At 39.8% G+C, this 26,779-nt stretch overlaps 1 protein-coding gene across 8 annotated transcripts in view; it reads left to right on the top strand.

The window, feature by feature from the left end:
- FHOD3 (formin homology 2 domain containing 3) overlaps window positions 1–26,779 on the top strand; it is a 387,720-nt gene that overhangs the window by 247,899 nt on the left and 113,042 nt on the right. For 7 of the 8 annotated variants that reach the window (XM_088537458.1, XM_088537457.1, XM_088537456.1 and 4 more), the window contains exons 7-8: window positions 19,402–19,513; window positions 25,523–25,617. In XM_088537458.1, the coding sequence (XP_088393584.1) occupies window positions 19,402–19,513; window positions 25,523–25,617 (207 nt within the window). The remainder of the gene's footprint in view (window positions 1–19,401; window positions 19,514–25,522; window positions 25,618–26,779) is intronic. The other variant, XM_088537460.1, reaches the window with a different exon arrangement.

The following is a 26,779-nucleotide window of genomic DNA, read 5'->3' as shown; positions in this document are numbered from 1 at the left end:
GCACTGCCCGCACGGGGGTCGGCGCTGGGGCTGTCTCCTGCTCTGTTGTTCGCCTCTAGACAAGGAGCTCCGGGACAAGCGTCCGCTCCAAAGCCCTTCCCTTCGAGATCTGAGCCAAAGAGGCAGTTTTACAGCTTTTAAATTCCCGCCTGCCCTGCCGGCTCCGCCCCCGCTGAGTCAGAGCCGCCTCTGGCCGGGAGCTCAGCACTGCCCGCACGGGGGTCGGCGCTGGGGCTGCCTCCTGCTCTGTTGTTCGCCTCTAGACAAGGAGCTCCGGGACAAGCGTCCGCTCCAGAGCCCTTCCCTTCGAGATCATAATGACTTCATAATGACTTTGAGATAATGACTTCATTTTTCTTGCTGTTTATAAAAACTTTTTGAAGATTTAGACCAAGTTTCTTCTTCCTCCCTCCACTGTTTGCGCAATTACTTAGTTATTATTAAAGATTTCTGAGATCTACCTTACTGTTGGGATTTATCTTTTCTCTAAGAGAGCATATGTTTTGCAGAAATGTAGTTACAATTTATGAGGAAATGGCAACAGAAATCTCACACAAACTTGGTTCAAATATTTGGCTGTACAAAGATCTCAGACATCTTTAAAAATATGAATTGAATCCACTGTGTACTCTGTGTCTTCAGATGTGAAGCTTGTATGACCCTCCTTTTTCTGTAGAACTTTGCCGATTAATCCTTTCTTATTTTTTCTAAACATCCTCGCCTTTTTTTTTTTTTTTTTTTTTTTAATCAATGTTTTGCTTGTAGCTTTGGCTGGAAGAGTATGTCAGCAACTAGAGAGGGAGCCCCAAGATTGGGAGAACCAGGTCGAATCCAGACTCCAAGCACGTTCTTGAACCAGTCTCTGAAACCCTTTGCACCTCCGTGTCTCGTCTGGAAAACTGTGTTTGGATTTTATAGCTCTAGAGGAAGAATTGTGAGAGAGTGGAGGGACAGATTATATGCATTAAAAGACAGATGCATAGGTGAAAGTTGAACCTAATACTAATTGTTACCATATCTTTCTTTCTAGCATTTCTCACAAATGCTTGTCATTCCTTTATTTAGATATAGTCATTTTTTAAAGCAGCACTTACTAGCTGAAGGTACTTGGTCAATAATTAAAAAATATGCTGTGTCAAAAATGGAAACCATGTGATGGCTTTACACTAAGCGTATAGTGCATGCAAGGAAATCTCTCGGTCACAACCAACATGGGTCCCTAAAGTTACCTCACAAGGTTGTTGCCCTAGGGACTCCTCAAGGTCACGTCTTAGATTTTACATTGGTCTCTTCGGCTGATGATTTAGTTCTTAGAAAGGAAGCTGTCTGGTAAAATGTTTTGGACTTATATTTTTTTTGTAAGATCAGTATCAAGATCAAAAGAAAGACTCTTTTTTTATTATTATTTTTTCCCCATGTGCTCTAGTTGAGATGGTTTAGATCATAAAAACTGCTTGGTAATCATTAGTACCAGCATACTGGCTGATTCATTAGCTGATTCCACTGAAATGCATCACTACTAGACCTGTCTAGCTAGTCTGTCTGTGTACGATCTGTCTGTCTTTCAGGCTTCTCTGATCGTAGCTACTCAAAAGGGACTCAGGTACTTCCTCTCACTGTTTATTACTTTTATTCTTGAAGAGATCATTAAAAAATTACTCAATAGAAATACATATTTTTCAATACAAAAATTATGTCCAATACCTCAGCCAATGTGGAATTTTTATAGTTGGTTCCTTAAATTTTTCCATTTCCTCTTCGCATTAAAAGGCTGTAGCAATATTTGTTTCATTTTCAGCATCAAATAGCTGCTTCCTTCTTTAGTAATAGCATACCAAAACATCCTCTTCAGAAGTGTTTTTGGTCCACTGCACTTTAGATTTCAATGTGTGGCTGTCAAAACACCTCATTGTTCAGTTTTTGTAGAGGAATAGCAACTCCTCCTCAGCTCAGAGTTCGAATACTTTCCTAGCAGAACTTTACAAAATACAGACTTGCAAAATCTAGAGGCAAAGAGTCAGCTGAGATAGGAGATTCGAGCCAGTAGTGATGTATGAAATTGCTCCAAAATGATTACTCCTCTGTGAGTCGAGTTTCTGTTCACCCTATTTTCCTTTAAAAAGAATGAACAGGATTCTATTTTGTCGTATTTTTCCCCTGTGTTTCCACTAGTGAAACTTTGGAGGAGCCCTCAGTGGTTTGTGATACTCTGTGCTCAGATCACTTCTCTTTTCTGTCTTCCCCATTATGATCCAGCTTGCCCACAGCCAGATTCTCCTCAGATTGGATGCTCATGGGTCACCAGACAAGATATGCAAGCCAAATGCAAGATTTACCGGACATCACCACTTGATAAACTGATTTAAGAATACTGTATTTACCTTTTTTGTATGTGTGTGTGTGTGTTTAGCTTTTCTTCTTTTTTTAATCCTTTTTGCTCAAAAGGATAGGTTAAGATTCTTCATCGTCTTTTGGGCTAAACTGACACAACATTATGTGGAAGAGATGGACATCTCTAGATGGGCGAATAAGAGTCACGGCCTTGTGTTTGCCTCCAGGTCGTTAGCTCAGTATGTTCTAATGGGTCTGGGTACTACAGCCCTGGTCTGCTACAATTAGGATACAGAGCTGTGGGTATTACTGTCCTGAGAAAAAATATTTTTTTAAAAAAAAAGAAGAATAAGAAGAAAAAAGAAAGGCTAAAAGGCATAAAGGCATCCTTCTGATTTTCTTCCCTTACAAGGAGTTGTCTCTAAAGCCTTTCCCTGAGGAAATATGTTGCAGTTGCAGTTGGATGGGGGAAAAGGTCGATATTTCACTCGTTGTTGGACTTTCAGATAGTTTTAGATTTACCCTCTCCTTTTAAACCATCCGGCCAGTTTGCTGGTGTCTGTTTTAATTTTAAATCCCATTTGGCCGAAAAGAAAGAAAAAAAAGGGAGGGGAGGGGAGGGGAGGGGAGGGGAGGAGGGGAGAGGAGGGGAGAGGAGGGGAGAGGAGGGGAGAGGAGGGGAGAGGAAGAAATAGTTGGAAGCTATTCATGTTTCTGTTTTGAGGGTGACTTGATTTTTGTTTTAAAGTGTACCCAAAGACTGAGAAGTCTTGAACTGACTCCCTGAAGTTGTCCCTCAAATTTGTGGCAACATTGATCCTTAAAGTTTGTGCCCTAACTCACCGCCTGAAAGAATACGAAATAAAGATATTACGACTTTTTGTCTGAGAGACTTAATTTTTCGTGAGAACTTGGATTTATTATTAATAAAGACGCTAGAAAAAATGTGTCTTTTCTGAACATGTCTTTTGTCTGAACATGTTTTAAATGTTGTGATAGGAACTCAGAGTAACTTTCTCAGAGGAGAGAAGAGGAGAGGGGAAGGGAAGGGAGGAGAGGAGATAATTTGCTTGAATATCCTGTATTTTTAGAACCAAAGCAAAAGTGCAGATTTAGAAATCTTCAGAGTAAATATTAATGCCTCCTGCTTTCATCCGAGGTTCTTTCCATCCCTGCACAGATATGGACACTTCAGGCATAAACGTTTCTCTGACTTTTCTAGAGAATCAGCAAAGAGTGAACAAAGGAAGAGAGGAGAAGATCAGTGAGCAGTAAGAAATGGAGGAAAACACTTTCCCTGCCTCTACAAAAACCATCCCACAGCACCACCTAGCAGATAGTAGTAGGCTCAGATGGGCACGAATAAACTGAGCCAAAAGACCAGAGCGAAACGTTACTGGCCTGGGAGTATAATGCCGTGCAGGACTGTGTGCTGTCCACTCCAGCTAATGTCTAGCATAAGTTGCCAATACAAGCTGTATCATCAGAGCAAGGGCATTTTCAATTGCACTAACACTCTTACTGATATTAGCCCAAGCTGCTAGGGCCCGAAATGCCAAGGCCTGCTGCAGAGTATTGCCAGAGCCCCCTGAAGAGGGTGAAACTGAGAGAAGTGGTGCTAGAAGAGCTGGCTTCTGATTTTAAAAGTAGCCGGTGTTACCCCCTGCTTTCCTAAGGGCATTACTCTTATTCTACTCCAGATTCCATACAGGATCCATATTTCATTTCAACCTTTAGCTGGCTATCCTAAGCAGGTGGATATAAAAAGATCTAGAAATATGCAGTCTTGTAGGAAGCTGTCTAGATCCTGACAGGATATATTTAAGGATACAATTAAAGAGGCATTTTTTGAGTATAACTTGTAATTAGTTATGCCGAGCTACAGCAGCCCTGGTCTTCCTGTGGATTGTGTTGTGGGCGCAGGTTGGAATAAAAGAGACTGTAATGGAAAGGAGTTGTAGGACTTTCTCTGCTTACAAAGATTTTTAGTTTAGCATTTTGTATGTAGGCAGTTTTGTTTTTCCACTCAGTGGTAGTACAGGGAAATCTCTGGCAGCAAGACTGAAATCCATTCCCTTCCAGGTTCTGAGGTCTTATTTTCATGGTTAAAGCAGGGGCTTGACTATCAGGACTCTTAATTTACTCTATAGCATTGGGAAAAGCAAACAAAAAAACTTTTTTATTATTATTTTAATTATTCTTCATAGCAAAGAACTATATGACTAAATCCATATGTGGAGACCTAAAATATTATGATTTGCAGGTATCTTGAGACTTTTTGGAAATGTGCATAAGCAGGACTTTTGAAAATAGAGAACCACTTTCATCAGCTATTTCTACCATCTCTGTAGCAGTATCTTTCAATCCACAGTTTCTACACACAGTTTCTCCATGATACTTCTGATCTCTGTTATGGAATTGTATTGATGGTTAAGTGAAAGTTCTTTTTCGAGTGTTGTGAGAGAGTAACCTGAAATATTTTGTAAAAGCAGGGGGAAAAAAAAGTAACACCAAGAGTGTTACTCTTCAAAAATGGTACTATACTGAGTTGAAATGGTCAAATCTCAATTACATTTGCTTTTGGCTAAATATATAGGAAACATTCCCATCTACATTACATAGCTACCACAGCATATTTCACTTTGGCTTTTTGCAATACAAAGGATCATTTTACACAACAGTTTATTTTACTGCTTTCATGAACTGCTGCCCCTGATTAGGGCATCATTTTATTTATTGATTTTTGCTACAGTTAGCTCTGGCCTTGAGCAGAAGGTGGAAGTATAGGTGGTAATCTGTTGTGGTTACTTTGGGAGTGGGAAAGGGTTTTAGGGGTGCCTGTTCTCCTCTTTTTCTGTTCTTTCCCCCCTTTCCTTATGTGTCATGCCCAACAAACTGTAACAGCAGCCCAGAGCGATCTATAATGCAAGTCAAATCACTGCTGATTGTGATATCATGCTTCCATGGCTCCAGCTCTTTGAATGACCGTGGCAATTACTTGGCTAAAAATTATACAAGTCCCATATATGGAATAATTTTGACGATAATGAAGCTGAAATGCACATTAACGTCCCAAGACAGGCACATCTGATCATGCAGTGGCTTGGTCAGATACATTTTGTTCTCGGGGTCAGAGCAGGCCGCTGAGAAGGGGCAAATGAGGCGAGATCTGGGCTCCCCAGCATGACTCTGCCAAATGCCCCTGCCCTTAGTGTGGTTGCTACACAGTGAACTTCCGCAATTCTTTGGAAATCCTGCTGTAGTTTTGCATGTACTCCCAGGAGTACTGTGCAAGAGTCAAGAGAGAACGCCTCATGAGTTTGATTTCAGTTATCTCATTATGTTGCTGCTGGGTGCTTTATAAGATGTTTATTTGTCCACTTTTCAATGGAGTTGAGAGAATTCTCTGTGGTATTCCATCTGCCCTGTTACCTTGGTCTGTAGGTGAGTGCTCATGGAGCTGCACATCCAGATGTCCAGGAAAGCAGGCAGCAGAAAGGCTTGCAGACACATAAATTTGTGCACAGAAGCCTTGCTTACTCTGTCAGTTCAGAAAATGAATTTCTTAGCCGCAAGTATTCAGCACAGCTATGTTACAAGTCTGCTATGTAGGAAGCATTTCTAACTCTTCCATCCCTGCTACCAAAACAGACCAAAAGCAATCCTAAGATTGGTGTTGTACTTAATGAGAAACTGAAACCCACATTTAGTGAGTCGGTGTTGCGGGAGATTTATTTATACGAAAGTTAAAGTACTTTAAGTTAAAATATTTCCCTCTGGGGAAGTACTTTCCTCTGGTCTGTGGTCAAGCTTGAGGACTACCTAACCCTTCTGAGTCTATTTGCTTTCCATTTGCTGTATAACCAGCAAAGTGACTGTGTAAATATGTTACCACTAAGTACGAAAGACAGGGCTGGATCATAGTGATTTGTTCTGCTGTAACTAATCTGTATGAGCATTTTCACATAGAGCAAGCAAACAGTAGCTTATATCTTAGTGCATGTGAGCTATACTGGCTTACACTTACATGCAGGGAATGCAATAAAATTGTAAATGTAAAGTTTATGCCTGAGAAGGTGTATAGCCTTATAGCGACTTGGTTATGCAGCACTTCAAATGAGCATTAGGAGTAAACCTTGGGGTGAGATAAGAATCTGATCTGCTGTGAATGAGCCCTCTTTGATCAGACAAGAAGGTTAAAAAGGTTAGCGCCTTGGATTTTCAGAAGATATCATCTGACATTCCTTTTAATCGGAGTTGGAAACAGGCAGCTGCCCAGAAAGTGTGTTGTTGAATATCTGAACTGGGAGCAATATGAGTCAGGAGGTCATGGTTAGTCACTGAATCCAGGCTCATTACCTCACATGTAATGTTGCCCTTGTTGTCTGACTTCTGCTGTCACCAATAATTCTGCAAACCATTTGCTATTTTTTAAATGCTTGGGAAAATTAAGTCATTTAAATAACAGCGTGAAGCATTATCGTAGACTACTGCTGATGTGTAGAGAACTTCAGAATTATATTGCATGAAAGGTCTTCATGTGATTTGTGAACTGAAATCTTAATTTCGGGCATTTGTGTGGATATCTGAATCTTAATGCATGTACAATTGCTCTGTTGAACAGGTGATTGTTGCTATGTAATGAAAATAAAAAGCATTATGACCCTTTCTCCACCCCAGTACTCTTTTTGATATATACTTAGGGAATGGAGAGAGAGAGAGAGCAGGAGAGAGAGGGGAGAGAAAATAAGTTGCAGCTGCCAGGCTTTGTAAAGGAAGTGTTTATTAAAAAATCAGAGCTGAAGTGAGGAGTGGGGGTGGTCTTTTCTTTCTTTCTTTTCTTTTCCTATGCTGTTTATGTAGCTATTTAATCAGATTTATTCACTCACAGGCTTTTTGTCCCTTTTCTGTTGTAGATAGACATATGCACCTCCTAGTTCAAAAGGAAACTGTAAAAGCCAAAGTATCAAGTTGTAAGAAGTAGCACCACTATTCTTAGGTTTAGGAGCTGGACACAGTAATGAAACTGGATATTAGAATCCTCTGAAAGAAGTTAATGATGCTGAAGTTTATATTGCCTATTTGCAACCTTTGCAACAGAAGTGAACCTGAGTGTGAATTAACTCCCAAATCAGGTTTGGTAAGTCTTAGCCTTAGCTAAGCATAGAAACATGAGTGTGCTTTATACTTCTTTTTCCTTCTTCCTGTGACTCTAAATGAATCACCCATCTTTTTGGGTTATATGCTTGTAGGGTTTTCTGCAGCAACTGAGAGTGGATATTGCAGATGTAAGATGACGTAGGCTAGAGGAAGGAGGTCATTTGGGATAGAGGAAATACATTTTGAACACAAAACTTTTCCATTTTAAGCTGAGTTGCTCTATGTTTTCAAGAATACTTGTCACTGTGATAAGAGTACCTTTACCTGCTATAATGACATAACATAATTTTTCCATTTTCCAGATACTGGCAGAAATTGTATGCCTGCCAGCATTTATGAAAACCAGAAATAAAGGTATCATCTTAATCTCTGTCCTATTTTAATGGAGGAGACATAAATTCCCATCAATGATCAGTAAAGGACACTGCAGTCCTTCAGAGATTCAAAGGAGAAGAATTGGAATAACTTGAAATTGCTATTGCTACTTATTTCAGCAGTACTCTTGCCGAGATGTGCATGCACTTCCTTAAATGAAGTTTCTAAATGCTAGTGATGTGAAAGATGCCAGCACAGAGCTCAGAAATTCACCAAATGGGAACTTGTCTGAGCTCTTATACATTTCATTTTCATCATGGAGGCCCTTGGATGTAGAAAAAGGTACCTAGCATGTACTGATGTGAATTAGATTTGAGGATAGCAACCCCACAAGCCACAACGTTTCTATTTTCAGGAGAATTTCAAGGAATTTTTATGTTGCCTCCTTTAGGGGAGGTTCAGAAAGGTTTAATATTGCTACTTCTGTGGGGGAGGGAAAGTCTAATGCAGCTAGCACTGTGCAGTAAGCATCACCCAAAATATTTTCCACTTGTACTCCTTGGACATTTCCATGCTATCTCCTCCAGTCATTCTCCCCTCTGCAGAATGTCCCATTGTTGATGCTGTATCAGTCCACAGGTTCTTTCTGCTTTTCCTTTGCCCAGCTCCTTAGTCTGCAATTTTCTTGTTGATGCCATTTTTTCTTCTTAAAGAAAAAAAGCCAGCGAGGAAAAAGAAATTTGAAATAAGAATACAGAGTCATTGGAAGAATTACCATTCATCTCGTCTCATCTCAGTATTGGAAGACTGTGAACTAAGGGTCTCACATAGTTCAGAGGCAGATCCTTTGCAAGTATCATTAATATAGTAATTCCTTAAAGACCTGCAACTGGGAAGGAATGGCCTCAGACTGGGGGACAGCTCTGGTGAAATGGTCCTGGGGGTGTTGGTAGACATGAAGTTCAGAGCCTGGTAGCAAAGATGGCCAACAACTTCCTGGCTGAACTAACAGGAACACAGCCTGTAGACTGAGAAAAGCTATTATGCATTAGACCACGTCTAGCATATTGCTTCCCGTTTTGGGCCCCCAGTACATGAAAGGTGTTGATAAACAATGAAGAGCCACCAGGATGTTCAGGGATGGAGTGCTTGTCCTTTAAGGAGAGGCTGAGGCATTAGTCACTGGGGCATGTTCAACCTGGAGGAGAGAGAGCTTTGCGAGGAACCAACAGCAGCCTGCCGTTCCTATGAGGAGGGCATCAAAAAGACAGAGCTAAGCTCTTCAGTTCAGCACATGGCAGGAGGACAGGTGGACATAACTGAAAGGAGAAAGGGTCTGACTGGATAGAATGAGGAACTTTTTCTCAAGTGGGACTATTGAGCAGTGGACCAAGTTGTCCAGAGAGGTTCTGCAGACTTTGTCCTCCAAGGTTTTCAAGACGTGACTGGAGAAAGCCCTGAGAAGCCTGGTATGACCTCATAATAGGTGGTTGGACTAAGGACCTCTGGAGATCCCTTCTAATTTAAATTATCCCATGATTCCTTCTAGATTGTATAAATTGTCCGGGTTTTCTAGAGACTCAGCTCTGGTGAGGCCCACACCTGAAGTATTGTGTGCAATTCTGGGCTCTCCAGTCCAGGAGGGACATGGAGCTTCTAAAGAGGGTCCAGCGCAAAGCAACAAAGATGATTAAGGGACTGGAGCATCTATCGACTGAGGAAAGACTGAGCTAGGCCTGTTTAGCCTAGAAAAGAGAAGATTGAGAGGTGATCTGATCAATATGTACAAATACCTGAGGGGAGAATGTAAAAAAGATGGAGCCAAGCTCTTCTCCTTCTGAGGAAGAACTTTACCGTGAGGGTGACAGAGTGCTAGAACAGGCTGCCCAGAGGGGCTGCGGAGTCTCCTTCTCTGGAGATCTTCAAAATCCACCTGGATGCCACCCGGTGCCCCATGCTCTAGGTATCCCTGCTTGAGCAGAGGAGTTGGAATAGGTTATGTCTAGAGGTCCCTTTCAACCTCAAAGCTTCTGTGATTCTGTGATTGTACAGATAGTTACATATCAACCTTGAAATATGAGGAAAGAAACATAGCATTCAGTAAGGGCACAAGACATATACTGACGTCCGCATTACAAGCATGCTAGGGTAATCAGTATTGCTGGAAAATGCCCTGATATGCCGTGATGGATATAGGTGACAGGCTACATAAAATCATGGTCTGTCTTTCCAGTCATCTTTTCTGCAATGGCTAGTAAAAATTTCTCGTTGCTCAAACATTTTTGGTACTTAATGTTGCTCTAGCTACTCTCTGCTCATATTTACATGTTTTATGGCAAATTAGTGAATCTGCAAACTACATATGGGGATAGTTATATTACCATATTATCACTACAGCTCTCTATCAGGAATTAATATAATTTTCTACACATGCATTAATGATCTCAAGATTGTATCTACCTCAGAAGAACAGTTTTTCCTTTGAATGCTTAGGACAAGTTAACTGAATGAATATGCATACGTTGATTTAGCACACATTATCTTTCTGGTTGTCTTTTGTGCATGAGAATGAGTTCAGAAAAGATATCCATCCCAACAAATTAAACTTTTTAGAAGGTATAATTCTGCCTTTTTCTTCAGATGCTAAATACTTCTTCCCTTGAATCTTACATATAGTGATGGTTAGAGGAATGGGATGAACACTTGCTTTACTAGAAATTTTGTATGTATAATAGTATATTTAGAAACCTGTCTAAATTACTTTCTCAGTAAACAGAGTTGTTATATAATTAAATATGTATTCAGCCAGGGTGGGAAATTTCATGCAGATTGAATGTCAATTTAATTCCACTCTTAAGTCAACCTCAAAAATTTTTAACATATATAATAAATAATATATAAATTACTGAAAAAAATATATACACACACACATATATATATTTTAATGTGTAATTTTGTCATACTAGAAAGTGAGCACTCTGCTGGATGGAAAGTCTTTTTATGAGGGTATGAGAAGGAGAATGCTTGGATATGGTCTAAGAAAAAGACATTATGAACATTAGGAAAGCTATGACAAATGGTTGATTGCTGGAAAAATGCAACCACTTTCAATGTGTATACATAGTCCGCAAAAAGCAGCTTTATTCATTAACTTCATTTGGCAAGTAGTCCAAGAATAAACAAGCAGGTCTGGTTTTTCAGTCAAATGGTTAATTCAAGGTTCCTTTTTGATGCCTGATAGTATTCAGAAGTTTAAGAGTAGAGGAAAATCTTCAGTCTTTACATACAAAGAAGTACAAATAGTCTTATGGCTCTGGTAATAAGTTGAATATATAGCTTTTCTCTAGTTTCTATTTATTAGTTATTCTTTGGAGAAGCACTTGTTTTCCTTCCATGGTTTTGTGTGTATGACAAGTATTCTTTCATCAATTTTATTATTTTGGTAGTTCAAAAGACTAGTGTTTTGCTTTATAGGGTGCATAAAAAAGGATAACTTGTTAATAGTTTTTGTCTTGAAAAAAAAGATGGTATAGTGAATATGTTTGGAAACCTTATTAATGTGTTATCTTTACCACTTCTATACAATTTATATTTAGGTTATTCTGGTTTTATGTTTTGTTTTGTATTTTTGAAGCATTTTGTCTATGAGATAGTACAGTGTCAGGAAAGGACAGCCAACCATACCACTAAATTTACAGGTTTGGGTGAAGTTATTTAAACCCAGCCTTAGTTTTGATTTTTATTAGGAGTATATTTTAATGGAACTGTTGGAAAGAACAAATTTCACATGCATAAAACCACAGAATAATAACAGAGTAATTTTCCACGATGCTTAGAGGCTCAAATATTTTTTCCCCTTGAGCCCTCAACCTTTGCATTATTTAAACAGGACATAGTCAAGGCCGCTAGCTGTAGAAAGCTGAGCTGTGAGCAACAGAACTAATGAAGAACTTTGCTGTCCTATTTCTCCTCCTTTCTTGGTTTCTCACTCCTATCCCTCATGTTCTTAGTATTATCAGTTATGTACTGTTTCCCACATCTGTCCAGCTGCATGCCAACAACAGATTATGCTATGGCTGCTTTAAAGCTATGTGTGAATTAATGTTCAATTTGGCACCTTTTTGTACTGCGTGGAAAGGACCTTTTTACTGAGGAACAACAATTTGGGTCTTCCTTCCTTCCTTCCTTCCTTCCTTCCTTCCTTCCTTCCTTCCTTCCTTCCTTCCTTCCTTCCTTCCTTCCTTCCTTCCTTCCTTCCTTCCTTCCTTCCTTCCTTCCTTCCTTCCTTCCTTCCTTCCTTCCTTCCTTCCTTCCTTCCTTCCTTCCTTCCTTCCTTCCTTCCTTCCTTCCTTCCTTCCTTCCTTCCTTCCTTCCTTCCTTCCTTCCTTCCTTCCTTCCTTCCTTCCTTCCTTCCTTCCTTCCTTCCTTCCTTCCTTCCTTCCTTCCTTCCTTCCTTCCTTCCTTCCTTCCTTCCTTCCTTCCTTCCTTCCTTCCTTCCTTCCTTCCTTCCTTCCTTCCTTCCTTCCTTCCTTCCTTCCTTCCTTCCTTCCTTCCTTCCTTCCTTCCTTCCTTCCTTCCTTCCTTCCTTCCTTCCTTCCTTCCTTCCTTCCTTCCTTCCTTCCTTCCTTCCTTCCTTCCTTCCTTCCTTCCTTCCTTCCTTCCTTCCTTCCTTCCTTCCTTCCTTCCTTCCTTCCTTCCTTCCTTCCTTCCTTCCTTCCTTCCTTCCTTCCTTCCTTCCTTCCTTCCTTCCTTCCTTCCTTCCTTCCTTCCTTCCTTCCTTCCTTCCTTCCTTCCTTCCTTCCTTCCTTCCTTCCTTCCTTCCTTCCCTCCCTCCCTCCCTCCCTCCCTCCCTCCCTCCCTCCCTCCCTCCCTCCCTCCCTCCCTCCCTCCCTTCCTTCCTTCCTTCCTTCCTTCCTTCCCTCCCTCCCTCCCTCCCTCCCTCCCTCCCTCCCTCCCTCCTTCCTCCCTCCCTCCCTCCCTCCCTCCCTCCCTTCCTCCCTTCCTCCCTTCCTCCCTTCCTCCCTTCCTCCCTTCCCTTCCCTTCCCTTCCCTTCCCTTCCCTTCCCTTCCCTTCCCTCCCTTCCTCTCTCTTTCTCTCTCTCTTTTTTTCTCTTTTTCTCTCTTTCTCTCTTTCTTTTTTTACATTTATCAATTTGAGTAGGAATTTTGGTTGCCATTTCTGTCATACATGTTGAAATAGGGAAGAAGTATTCAGCAAATTGAAGTGGGACAACACAGCCTTCGAAGGGAACAAGGGCAAGAATGAAGTGTTCCTTATGGCTGTTGTGTTTGAGTGGGTTAAATTTTGTAAGGAGTCTGCAAGAGAAGACCCTGTAATAGTTTTCTTATTTCCATTTTTTTCTATTTTAATAATGAGTAAAGCCTCATACTTCAGTGATGTTGACTGTCACAGGCAGGAACATGGTCAGTGCTGAGAGCCACCTGCCTGCCTCGCACAACTATTGTATGGCTTCGTTAACTGAAAATGATTTTCAGATTCTTGAATTGAAAGTGTGAGATAAGTAAAACATATCAGTAATATGCCTTAATATTTTGAACTTTTAACAGGTTATCTAAACCCCCTCTCTTTAAATTTTAAAGTCTCTTGTCTTGACAGTATTAAGTGACGTTGAATTACATTGGATACCTTCACAACCCAAACTTAGAGGTGCGTAAGAAAAGCCAGAGTAACATGCTATGAAGGGGGTTCCAGAGAGGGGAATCAAGAGAAAGCCAGTCTGCAGATTAAGGTCTTGAAGCCTGTTTTCCTCTTCCAATTTTTGGAAAGTAGCTAAGGAAATATCAATTTGGCCTTGCCCAAGGAAAAGAAGTTGTTGAAACTGCCATTGTCCCAACCTTTCATGTTGCCAGAGGTTCAGCCCAACGAACAGCAGCTCAGGACAGCGTAATTCAAGACTCATCTCATCCATCAGTGTAGAGGGATGATGGGAAAGCTCTGCCTGAAATGCTCTTTCTTTTTTTTCTTTTTGTTTTTTTTAAGGCAAAATTGATCATATCTGTCATGATTTGGTACACACACAGTGTTTGTTTGGACTTGCGTAAATCTACTTTTTCATTTTTTCTCCTCCTCTGCTTCTGGGCCATGATTAATGATGTAAATAATCATTTCCAGGCGTGAGCCATTTTTTTTTCCTCCCTTCTGTTGTTGAGCTAATCACTGCTTGCTCATCTCTGCCTTTTCTTGGTAAGCCAGATGAATTTCATGCACTTCTTTCTCTGGATATCAGAAATCTCACCACAGATAAGTGACATATATACCCCATATATGTAATAGTGTACAGACCTTGTTATAATTATCCAGACCATTTGCAAAGTTCAGATAAATTTAATTTTAACAACAGTAAATGCATGCATCTTTCTGCCATTCCTACCACTATATATAGTATTCGCAGAGTAAAGCTTAAAGGGTCATTCTGAATTTAAAAGGCTGCTGCTTACCTGACAGTTTTGGAGCATCTTGCGCCATAGGATTTTCAATCTCAGAGGACTCGCACGCAGTTAGCAGCAGGAAAAGTAATGTTATTCACATTCTACCACTGGGAGAGATGTGGCACAGCTAGAGAAGACCAAATGGTCAAATAGTAAATCACTATCACCACATAGAATCAACCCTTTTACCATTTCTGTACATGCAAAGCACTGAGCAGTTTCTCTGCTTTTTTTAGAGCATCACTCTTTGAAAATTTGAGAGAAAATAGCTGAATACTAAACTATGGGCTAGTGTCAGTTTAAATATATTTCAATAAAAATTCCAGTGCTTAAAACACATACATGGCATCCAAATCATTCTTACTGAAATATTACTGGATATAGCACATGGATCATTTAATTATTAGATTATGAGACATTCACAAAACTATTTGTCCTTGCTGTTAAAGTTATAGTTCTTTACCATGCATAGCCTCTTTACCAAGCCTAAACACTTTCTGAAATAAATGAGTTCTAGTCTTCACCTCAGCGATGATGCCCACAGTTCCAGAGTGCCCACATCCAGAGACTAGCTGGAATCAAAGTGCTTCTCTGTCATACAGACATGAAAAGCTCCAGTAGCAGATGTTAGCTGCGATGGAGACATGTATGTGATGCGTAAATATGGGTGAGCAACTCATGAAATGCTGAAATTACATAGTTGCAGAGAGTCAGAAAAATCATATTTATCAGAAAATACTAGTATATTGGGTTAAATTAAGTTTCCAAATTGATTTAGCTGTAAAGTAGTATCCTTGGCAAAGGTCATTCATGTGATTTGCTCCATGCAGCTAGCACTGACAATCTGATTGCAAAATGAGCCTTTTCCTGCTATGTACATGTCCTGGTTCGTGGGCAGTAAGTACCGTAATTTCTATGTAAGCTATGCGTTGCAAAGGGATGCCAACATAACATTACCCAGTTGCCATTTCTCCCACTCTTTTATACAGAGGGTTTCAAGATTAGATATTTGAAAACAAAGACAGAAGTGTTCTAGGTACATTTTTATCTTCCAGGGAAAGAAGGCAAACAAAGAAATTGGCACAGCTCTGAGAACCACCACAAAATTTAGGCACCTGGTGCGTAACTATTAGTAAGATATGATTGCACTGTAGGTCTTTATTACTTAACAGACAGCTCTTATTTCCCATATTCAGTAATGCTGAAGTTGAAGCACAACCCTAAGGGGTTGTGTGTACTGATCTTTTTGTAGGCATGGGAAGACATGTATGTAGTTTTACCAGGTGGGCAACACCCCTTTCTGAAAAACACCAAATATGACAAGAAGCTGAAGAGCTGGATACAAACACTAATTGTATATCAATATAGAATTTATAAATATTAGAAGATGCTCTTCATCTCTGCTCCACTATAGAGTTTTGTTTTCTTTGTTTTTGCAAGTTTAGTTTTTAAAAGCATCTCCAGCAGGTTGAGGGAGGTGATCCTGCCGCTCTACTCAGCCCTGGTGAGGCCACATCTGGAGTACTGTGTCCAGTTCTGGGCTCCACAGAGGGATGTGGAACTGCTGGAGAGAGTCCAGTGCAGGCTACGAGGATGATCAGGGGCCTGGAACATCTGCCCTATGAGGAAAGACTGAGAGAGCTGGGCCTGTTCAGCCTGGAGAAGAGAAGGCTGAGAGGGGATCTAATCAGTGTATATAAGTACCTCAAGGGAGGCAGTGAGGAGGATGGTGCTGGTCTCTTTTCAGTGGTGGCCACTGACAGAACTAGAGGTAATGGCCACAAACTGAAACACCGAAAGTTCCACAGGAACTTAAGGAAAAAAATGGTAACAGTGAGGGTGACAGAGCACTGGAACAGGCTGCCCAGAGAGGTTGTGGAGTCTCCTTCTCCAGAGATCTTCAAAACCCGCTTGGATACAGTCCTGTGCCCCGTGCTCTAGTGACCCTGCATGGAGTTGAACTAGATGACCTCTAGAGGTCCCTTCCAACCTTAAGCATTCTATGATTCTATGATTCTATGAATTGTTCCATCTGCCCATTTTCATGTATAATATGCTTTATATTACAGCTTTTAGCTTATTTTAGAATGAAATTAATTTTTTAGTTCCTCTTGTTGTTAGAGTAACTAGAATTCGCCGTTTTGTTGATCTCACTGATAAAGTTAGGAATATAACACTAATATTGCATAGTGTTTTCTGATTGTATGGTAAAGATCCATCCTTTTATTTATCCTGGAGTATTCTGGGTATCTATTTCCGATTGTCTAAATATAAAGAGATAAAGTGGGAAGAGGCTGCTAAACTCCACTGTGTAACAAGTAAAACAAATCAAGGGAAAAATGTTAATGATTTTTCTCCTTCCTTTTACATTGATGTCTATGTTTTGTCCTTAGCCAGAAGACACGAACATCATTTCCTCTCTCTAAATTAGCTTGCAAGTGATACAAAAATGTAATATGACAGCCCTCATAGCTTTCTTAACAAAAGGTTTTGTTCCTAACTTTGAGAAATTTAAGAATCCTGACTTAATCTCAGAGCTGTTAAAACACCACTTTCCTGAGCCAGTGGATGTATATACTGCAGTATATATTGGTATATATTGCATCAGTAAGTCTTTTCTACATTTTTCTACATATTTATGATGGAAATTTAGAATGGCTTACAACAAGAAATGTTTTTGAAGTGATGAAACTAGATTTTTTTTTTCTGAGATAGCATAGTATTTTCCTATCTATCTCATAAAACATCAAGATCTGTTTGAACTAAAGGAGTAGTTGCCTTGTGGATTTTAATACTACTGTCAGCCTCCCTCAAAAATGCTTCACAAAACTAACTCAAGTATTTGTCAGCTGGCTTGAATCTCGGTTGCATTGCAGTGTGCTGTCCTGAGGCTTTACAAGCTTTGCAGTGTGACAGTTGCAAGTTAAACAGGGGCCTAGTTGCTTCCTAGGGCAGCTGGGATGGCCACAAACAAGCATTAGAGCATCAGTATTAGGGAAAGTCTTTCTTGCTTTCTGGGGGAAGAGGAAGATTGTCCAAAAATGAGCCCAGTATCTCTCACTGATTGTTTTCTAATAGAAACATATGGAACTTTGCTGTTTGTTGCTTATATGTAAATACTGTTGTTACCTTAAAGTTTTAAGGACGATCAAAAGTGATATCCAATAGCAAAATTTCCTTTCTAGGGAAAGTATCCTGGTTAGATTTGTAGATGGTACATAACACAGATGGTTGTCCAGGCAGGATCTTAATGTTAGAATTGTTTAGGGTAATCTGGTAACTTTGTGACATTACAAAACCAGCAGAGACTCTCTGGACATTCTTCAAACATCTTCTGTTAAACAGTTGACCTTGAGTGTTAAGGGAAGTGTCACTGTAGAACAGAAGTCATGTTATGTTGGGAGACCAGGCAAATGTCTTGTGCAATCTTGGGGAAGTGATTTGTTAATGTATCAGCACTGCATTTCCAAGGTACAATTATGCCTTGTTTCATCATACTCAAATTTCCTTTAACGTGACTGGCCCGTACACTGTATTACTGCTGCAGTACAGCTGCAGAATAGGCTCAGTGTTTTGGGGGAACTAGTCAAGTACGTCCCTGGGATTTCCTGGCTGACAGCCCCCAAAGTAGCTGATTTGGTGATACATCAAGTCTGAAAGAATCTAAATTTAAAAATGGAAGATCTTGCATTGCTGGTAGTGTCATCACAGTCCATTAAATTCAATTCAGCACGAGTGGGAGCAGCCTAAGAAGCTAGGAAAATACACAGGTCATTTGTTCACAGTAAACTCCATGGTTAGCAGCAAGCTGCATTTTAGTTCATTAGCTTAAAGTGAGCTCAAGTGTTATCTCTGTGAGCTGCAATGTGAACATACTGGCTCACAAGCCTATAGCTGCTGTGCAGTTACTGTCTTCAAGTGCATCTATAAAATGGTAGTGATTCCATGTCTTATAGGAGAGCAGTGTCAAGCAACTGTGAAATGGAGGGAATGGGAATAAGCTAATACTGATAGAAACTATATAGATCCCTGAAGCTATATAGCAATACAGGGCAATGTATTTTTCCCCATTCATTTGAGTGAGACATGTTAATGAGCAGGTGTTTCTGCATCAAACTGCCTACCAATGTAATGAGACTAAGGCAGGGATTTTCTGGTGAGCAGCTCATCTGTGCCTGAATGCGTCCTGAATTAGATTTAAAAATCTGTTTGTGACAGAGGAGACAAATGACCATCTTGTATTTAAAACTCCAACTATCCCATTAGATTAACTTTTCTTACACACATGTAATCATGCAGAACACATACCTGAAAATATCTGAGTCAGCGCTTTGAAAATTATCTCATAGTAAAAAAAGTCCTCTCTAGAAGATCTGGGAGTAAGAGATCTGGAATAAAACTAGGAGTGTTTGGCTACTGATTTTCAGTAGGTCAGTTACAGTCATGTTGAGTCTTTATTGAACTCATGCTCGTGGGAATGAGTTAGAATGGCAAAATGAGTTTGAAATGAATGAAAAATGAGTTTGAAAACTCAGAGGCTGAATGCTCAATTCCATTAAGTTGCACATTTTGTGACAAGGTGAGACAGTCAGAGATTAAATACACTTTCTCCCAAATTCCATATGTAGTGATTCCAATTAATCATTTAACCTTTAAGCAGTAACATTGTAAAAAGAGAAGAAAGTGTGAAGAAAAAGAATCATCCTGTCATAGGGGAATGTGAGGATATGAAATGCTAATAGTGAAAATGGGAAATAAATGCTCTGCTGAGTAATAGAAGATTATGTGTGGTTTTTGTTTGGTAGATTAGGTGTATGTCAGGCGTTGGACAAAAGCCCAGAGGAGGGATTTGTAGATGGCATGTTGGACCTCTTCTTAGTTGTGGCACTGTCAAACTTCTGTATTCATTGACCTCTGGTGCTTACCTAGGTGCGGACTGCCCAGCAAATGAACTTTTTAGCCAGCTGTCGACATTTGTGTTTTTGGGGCCTTCCACATCTTCATCTCTTCTGTCTGTGTGCTGCTACTGCCAGCAGCTCTTAGCTTGATGCCCTCGCGTCTTGCGCAGTACCATGCATCACACCCCTGGTAGTACTGTGATGTGCTGACTGACAAGGCCCTCTCTCCTCTCCTCTTCTCCTCCAGTTCCGCCTTGTCGTAAAGACAGCGCTGAAGCTGCTGCTGGTGTTTGTGGAGTACACGGAATTGAACGCACCCCTGCTAATCCAAGCAGTGTCTACAGTGGATGAAGAGAGAGGTGAGTAGCCTTATTTGGAGGGGACATGTGAAGTCTCAGCACCTCTGAGGTCAGGGAAGAGTTTAGTCATTGATTCCAGTGATGCTAGTGTTACTGTCATGACGCCTGTTTTGTGTCTCATACCCTTAATTTCTTAATTAAAAGCTTGTTTTAAATACTCAAGTAAGTTGAGATACTTCTGAGAAGAGTGAAAACTTGAATGGACCCAACCGCCTCCCTCTATACCGTAGTGATCATCTCTGCTTCCCTGCACCCCCAAGAACCCTACTCCCACTTTAGAGGCTCTCATAAGTTAGATTGTCTTTCCCTGCCTTCTGGAAAGCAGCAGTCTGACTTAGAAGGGAAAACGGTATCTAATCGGTGTAATCCCTTTGAAGAGAAAGACGAGGTCAGTAATAGTACAGGCTTTATAGTGAAAACAAAACCATCTGTTGTTACATTAAAATAAAGCCCTTGAGCAGATATTCTACTGTGAAACCTGTTACCCTGCAGGCTCATGCAAAACACTTGAATATGTATACTATGTTTTTTTTACAAGTAAATAGAACAAAAATGGCCCTTTCTTGTTCTTTCCGCAAAGCTCTTGCTAAGCTCCTGGGGCACTCACTCCTGATTTGATCCATCCCTTTGCCTCGAGGAGAGGTTTTGAGGTTGCAAGAGTTGCTGTTGTGGTCGCCAGCACAGGGGAGTTAAAAGCAAGATCCACTCCGCAGAGTGACAGCCTCCCTGCTGAATTTGTGGTGAAAGGTGGTGCCGGGAATTAGGAAGAAAATCCTTAAGCCTTGCAATGCCATAAGCAGAAATGTAATTACAATTTTCATATAATTGTGATTTTTGTAATTTATTTTTACGATCCTGAACACACGACCATGTGCACTGTGCCCTCCCTTCTGTAGCTGTAGAACAGTCTCAATCAGACACTACAGTACCCTAAAGTAATAAAACAGCTTCCTATCAACAAAGAAAATCTGGGGGCGGGGGAGAGGGGAAGGATACTTCAAGCTGGATAAGTGATTCCTAAGAGTAAGAGGGGAAGGCTTGCCATATCTTTGAGTTGTCAGCATGCCTCATGAGCTCTCCCAAATAAGTTATTCCCAAATACCCATTTTTATAAGCAATTATGCTTAGCTACAAAAGAATTATTTTTTCTTGTTCCATACTTATTTCTTTTTGTAGGCCATCAACAGAACACCCCTTTTTGCTATGGAAGTGCTATTTTTGTAAATTCCTTTTAGAAATTAGGGGTTTATAATTGAGGACTACCTGCCATTAATGACTGATTTAATGTAATAGAAATAAAGAGGAAGAAAAGTGATTTGCCTTTTCTTGAAATGTGGTCATAAATCTTGCAGGTATATAATTAAGTTTAGCGCTGCTTTGAAAAAAGTCCAATATTTCATATACATACAAGGTGATGAGATATGACATAATTCCTCAGCATGTGTACCACACATGATTAACATAAAGATCCCCCTAATAACTCAGCCCAGTTTCAAAGTAATCCCATCTGTGGTTTCCATGAAAAACCATATCTACATGTAAACCAAAGTACAAAGATCCGTGGAAGTGCTTGCTCTGTTCTCTGATACAAGCAGCTCATAAGTGAATAACTGCATTGTCCTCATCAAATAAGTAGTAGCTTCTAGTTATGTTTCCATTTAGAATTTGCTTTCCACAACCACTCTGTTTTTTTCTTGTTCCACAGCCACAGAGGAATTTGATGTCTTTTTGGTGGAAGTGCATAGGGATAGTGGTTGGAGATCTAGGCAGCAGGGTTAGCTTTCTGTCAGATTCCCTGGGGCTATTTTATCACAAGCATTTGTGACTATGAAGATAAAAGGCCAGTGACTGAGTTTATGGATATCATTGCTGCTGCCCACTGCTGGTTGTACTATTTGTAAAGGGCCTGCCTTACCAATTGTCCACTTCTCCTTCCTCTTACCATCTGGTTAGATTGCTATGCTGATCCCTTAGGCAGGGTGCAAGGCTTTATGTTCACAAAGGTTTAAATAGCCAGGAATACAAGATTCATACCTCTTTCCAAAACTGAATATTAATGTTTCAGCATCCTATGACAGCTAGAAACAGGTGCTCCGTGAGTTAGAGTACAAACAGAGCCAATTTCTCTTTCCATCAGTCCCATTGGTCCTCACATGTGGTTGTAGTCTGGTCCCAGCTTTTCTGTGTTCAGGGATCCATGTTTTTCATGCTCAGCCTTCCTATCAAAGTACTTGGGATAATAGCTAACAGTACTCGGGATAATAGCTAACATTGGGAAGCCTGTGAAACACAGTTGAGCAATTCTCCTTTCCAGTAGAAGGCAGGAGCACATGCAAAAAAAAAATCCCCAGCCTCTGATTCTTTCCTTCAGTGAGCCTATTTCAACACTCCGCTGATTTTTACCTCCATTCTGCATGGGAGTCATAACCATGACAGTCTGCACTCAGGAAAAAGAGGTGGGCTTCCACACTGGCAGGCTTTTACCACGTGGACAGGAGAGGATGATAGGCTGGAGGCTGAACTTTCTGAGGACCAGCGTGCATAAGTTTAGACTTAATTTTTAGAAACAAACTTTTTTACCATAGGAACGGACTTGTGTTTTTGTTAGAAATACATGCGCATTTAAAAATTCAGATTTACGTTCACATTTTTCAAAATTTGTAATATTCTGACTATTACAAGGATAATGGCAAGATGAAGCTTTTAAAAAGCTTGGGGTTACAGTTTCCTCAGAGGTCTGAAACCCATCTTTTATTGGAGAGCTTTAAGTATTTTCCACAATGCAAATATCTTTTTAAAGGAAGAGGGGAAAAATGCATCATCTTTTTCATATCCCTTATATTAGCATCCTTATTTCCCTACAACAAGCTATGAATTTAGAAAAGTTTCTACTTAGCTATTACAAACTACTTAGTTCATACTATCTTTTTAGTGTATGATTTTCCAAGGTATCATCTTTTGCAATGATTTCCTATGCAGCCTGAAAGGAGCTTTTTAACTGTGCCATCCTCTAGCACAAGAAGTGCTGCATTGGAAATTAACTTATACAGGTAGATTGCAGCCTGTGGTCCCACCTTTAAATTGCAATTCTGCAGGAAGAGAGGTATTTTATATTCTGGGCCTGTTCAGCCTGGGGAAGAGAAGGCTGAGAGGGGATCTAATCAGTGTCTCTGAGTACCTCAAGGGAGGCAGTGAGGAGGATGGTGCTGGCCTCTTTTCAGTGGTGGCCACTGACAGAACTAGAGGTAATGGCCACAAACTGAAACACCAAAAGTTCCACAGGAACTTAAGGAAAAAATTGGTAACAGTGAGGGTGACAGAGCACTGGAACAGGCTGCCCAGAGAGGTTGCGGAGTCTCCTTCTCTGGAGATCTTCAAAACCCCCTTGAATACAGTCCTGTACCACGTGCTCTAGGTGATCCTGCGTGTGCAGGGGGGTTGGACTAGATGATCTCCAGAGGTCCCTTCCAACCTTTAGCATTCTATGATTCTATGACTCTATTTGGAAAACCAAGCCTCAAGACATAAGAGTGGATGACTGCAGATTTTCTGTCTATCTAGATCTGCCCGTGCTCTGTACTGTCCAGGCTACAGATTGGAAACTATGTATTAGTGTAAGAAGCAAGGAATCTGAAGCCAAGCATATTAATGGGCCACCTTCCAGACCAGAACTGCCTCATTCCCAGGATCAGGAGACAGACAGATGCCTACTTTCATGCTCATTCCTTGGCTATTCAGCTTGAAATCACAGTAGGGAAAATAGCCTTTCCAAAGAAAGACTTCATCCACTACAAACTGGAGTAGCTCCATAAAAGTCATTGTATTGCTTCCTACTGACACCAGCTGAGGAGTGGATGAAGAATTTCCAATTTAATGTTGGATTTTGGAAATGGCCTACAGAAAATAGCAGCATCCTAATCAAAGCTTTTGAAAGGGCTTTATTCATGCATGGCCTATTATGGGTCTGTGACACTAGTAGGTTTGCCTAGTAAACAATTATGTTTACTAAACATTTACAATGTGTTCTGAAACAGAGAAGTAGCACGGGTAGAGCAAATATGTCATCATTGCATGCAAAGAGCAAGGAGACTCCAGTAATCCCCCCATATAGAGACATCCAGGAAAAAGAATCAAAACATCAGAATACCGTCTTTAAAAAACAAAACAGGATGCCAGTAAGAATAAAAACTGTCTGCAAAATAAAGGCATGCTTCTCTAGGACTTTCACTGAATAATACAGTGTGGATTTAGTAATTAGTTTTTCATGTTTTTGGCAACTATTTTTTTTTCAAATGGCATTGTTATAGGTCAGACTCACATAGTTTCCCCATTTTGTTTCGCCTTATTTTCTTCCATTTTTATTTTTTGCTAGAAACCACAGGAAGACATTTTTGTAGTGAGGATATCATTCTTGCTGATGATATATCATTTGTGAGTTCAGTGAATTTGTTCCACATGTCTTTTGAACATGTGCTGCACAAAATGACTGGTAATATAAAGAATCTAGTGAAGATATGCCGAATGTGTTCTCTGCACAACGATGTGTTTCAATTAGTGTTTGATCGTGAATATATTTTGGGGTGTGAGAATGAATCCCCCCTGCTTTGATTTTGCTTGAGATAAGGAAGCTTTTTCAGTATTAACAATGAAAATTCAGTGTTAAAAAATTTTCAGTAATAAAGATCAGAAAATGTCTCAATAAAAAGGGAGGAAAAGAAAAAAAAGAGAGAAATATTGATGTGTGCTCATTAATAGGATACTTTTCACACAAACATACTGCCAGCACTTTGAAAATGGAGATCTTCAGTTGGCAGGGATTGATGTCTGTACAGCAGGATGTATATGCATGCATGCATGCACACTTGCACAGTATCAGCATGAATAAGCAATGGCTGTCGTTATAGTAACCGTGACTGATCAGTCAGCTATAAGTTGCTGTGATGACACATGTACATTTTGCTGCTTGATTATTCTCAAAGAGCCACCGTTTTCACCGTGTTGAAGGCGTGAAGCCTATTAGAAGAGTCTGCATTTTTTCTCTCAATGAACTTTGTATCATTTTGAATACAAAGCGTTTCTGCCAAGTATTGCTATAATTAAATTGATTAGCTTTAAGTTAGGGTTAGCTTGCTGATTTGTGTTGTTCTGACCTTTAGCCTTATTCCAAGCAAAACACTAAATTATAGACTTTAACAATTTAATTTTCTAAAATAAAATATTTATAGGTTTTTCTTTAGCAAATGTATCCCTTTGCCTTTTAGCCCCCCAAATAGGATGTTTTTACAAGGTACCTTGCACACAAGACATTATCCCAAGTCTGACTGGCATTTTCCTGTCTGACTTTTTAGGCACAATAAGTCAACTAAGCCACTTTGCTGGTGACATCAGGTAATCTAAAGTAAATGTGTCAATATTAGAAGCACAAATTTTACTTTACTTAAAGGAAAAGTGAGGTAAACATACTTGAAGGATGTGTAAAGCAGATTTTCATTAAATTAATCAACTCTTTTTTTCTTCGTTTGATATTTTTTATCTGATACACACAACTTACAGTTCTAGGAAACTATCTTTCTCTGTGCTTCTTTTTGTTAATGGAGCTTATCTTAGCACTCTATAACTTGATAATATTGCTAGGAATATATGCACAAATGTACTGGAAAAAATAGCATGTAGCTTTTGGGTTGGATTTATCTTTTTTGCTGTTGTTGTGAACCTATGGTACATGGAGTAAAAATGATTTCATATGATTTTAGAAGTCCACCAAAAGAGTTTCTTGCATCATCAAAGCAGAGAAATTGGTTCTTTCAGGAAAGTCCTCCCAAAATATTTTACATCTCTGTTTTAGGATGCCTCATAGTTTTCACTGACCATATTGACTTAACTCTTAATTAACTGTAGAGGAAGGTAGAGATAATTATCTTTTCCTGCTGGTTTTGAACTTGGCTAAATATCAAAGCAACACTTTTCCATTTTAATCACCTTAAGCAATGGTTTCTGCTTTACCTCTAGGAGCCAAGCCATGGTCCAATATCATAGAGATCCTGGAGGAGAAGGATGGTGTTGATACTGAGCTGCTGGTTTATGCAATGACATTGGTTAATAAGGTTTGTGTTCCTTTTTTTTTTTCAGCATGACTGGTGGTGGTAACATTAATGTCTGTATAATGCTCCCCCTTCTTGAGAATATATAACAAAAAAGATCTGTCGCTCAGGTGACAGACTGGAGCAGAACTGCTATTTTGCTTGATGTTGTGCACAAGCATATTATGATGTGGTTCCTCTCCTAAAGCTGGCAACAGCGCGTAAAACAAAACCTGGCTAAACAAAGGCTAGATCAACAACTTGTCCAAGGAGGGAAAGCAAGCAGGTACTGGTGAAAAGATCACACGTTCACAAAGACTTGTATTGTGCACAGACTTACAGTTTCCACTCATTTCTTTTCCCTGTGAACCAAATATGATGAATTTAACAGATCTGAATGCTAGTAAGAGTGTTTCTGCATAAAAATAGAGGGAAAATGTGTTGGAGTGTTCTTTGCTGCTTTCTTTGTAGTTTTTGGAAACCTTTATTGAAAGTAGTTATTTCAGGGTAAAAGCAAACATTGTTTAAAGTACAGGCACATGCTAAGGGGAGGGAAGTGAATGGCTTGTAAAAGTTGAAATTAATTAATCTGAAGTTCTGAATTATTAGTGTCTGGTCCTCAAATTCTAAACAAATCTTCAAATGGACTCGGTTTAAAAGTGGATCTTTTAAAGAACACAAAAAGTCAGAATATTGCTAGAATATCAATATAACTGTTTTATGATTGTATTTACTATGTCAGAGTGTTACAGGATATATATATATTATTATTATTATTCACTGCTCTCTTTTAAAAGATCCTGAGTTTGCCGGTAGACACCATTAATCAGGATACCAGCCTACTCTACATGGTTTGAGGGGATCTTTTTTTTTTCTCTTCTCTTTGATAAAATACTTGATTAACAGTTGGTATTGCCCAATAATGATGTCTGAGAGGACCAGGACCATCCTGCTCCAGAATCATCACTGACGTGATGGCACTTTCATTTAGAGCTGCCTTTCCTCTCTGTTTCATGCTTTGCACTGTAACTTGTGTTAAAGTTGAATCAGCTCTAAACTTGTTTTTTAACATTTCCATTTTGTGCCTCATTTTATATACTGGATCATCTTTCTGCAAGAATTGTCTTAATTTTTCTTACCACTACCATTGCCTGGTGGCTGACTTCTTAAAATATTTTGTTCTGTA

This window comes from Tinamus guttatus, unplaced genomic scaffold (assembly GCF_059628265.1).
Source record: "Tinamus guttatus ecotype Peru unplaced genomic scaffold, ASM5962826v1 Tinamus_guttatus_pri_ptg000777l, whole genome shotgun sequence".
NCBI lineage: Eukaryota > Metazoa > Chordata > Aves > Tinamiformes > Tinamidae > Tinamus > Tinamus guttatus.
Note: the sequence above shows the minus strand (reverse complement) of the source record. Positions and strands in the feature narration are given on the sequence as shown.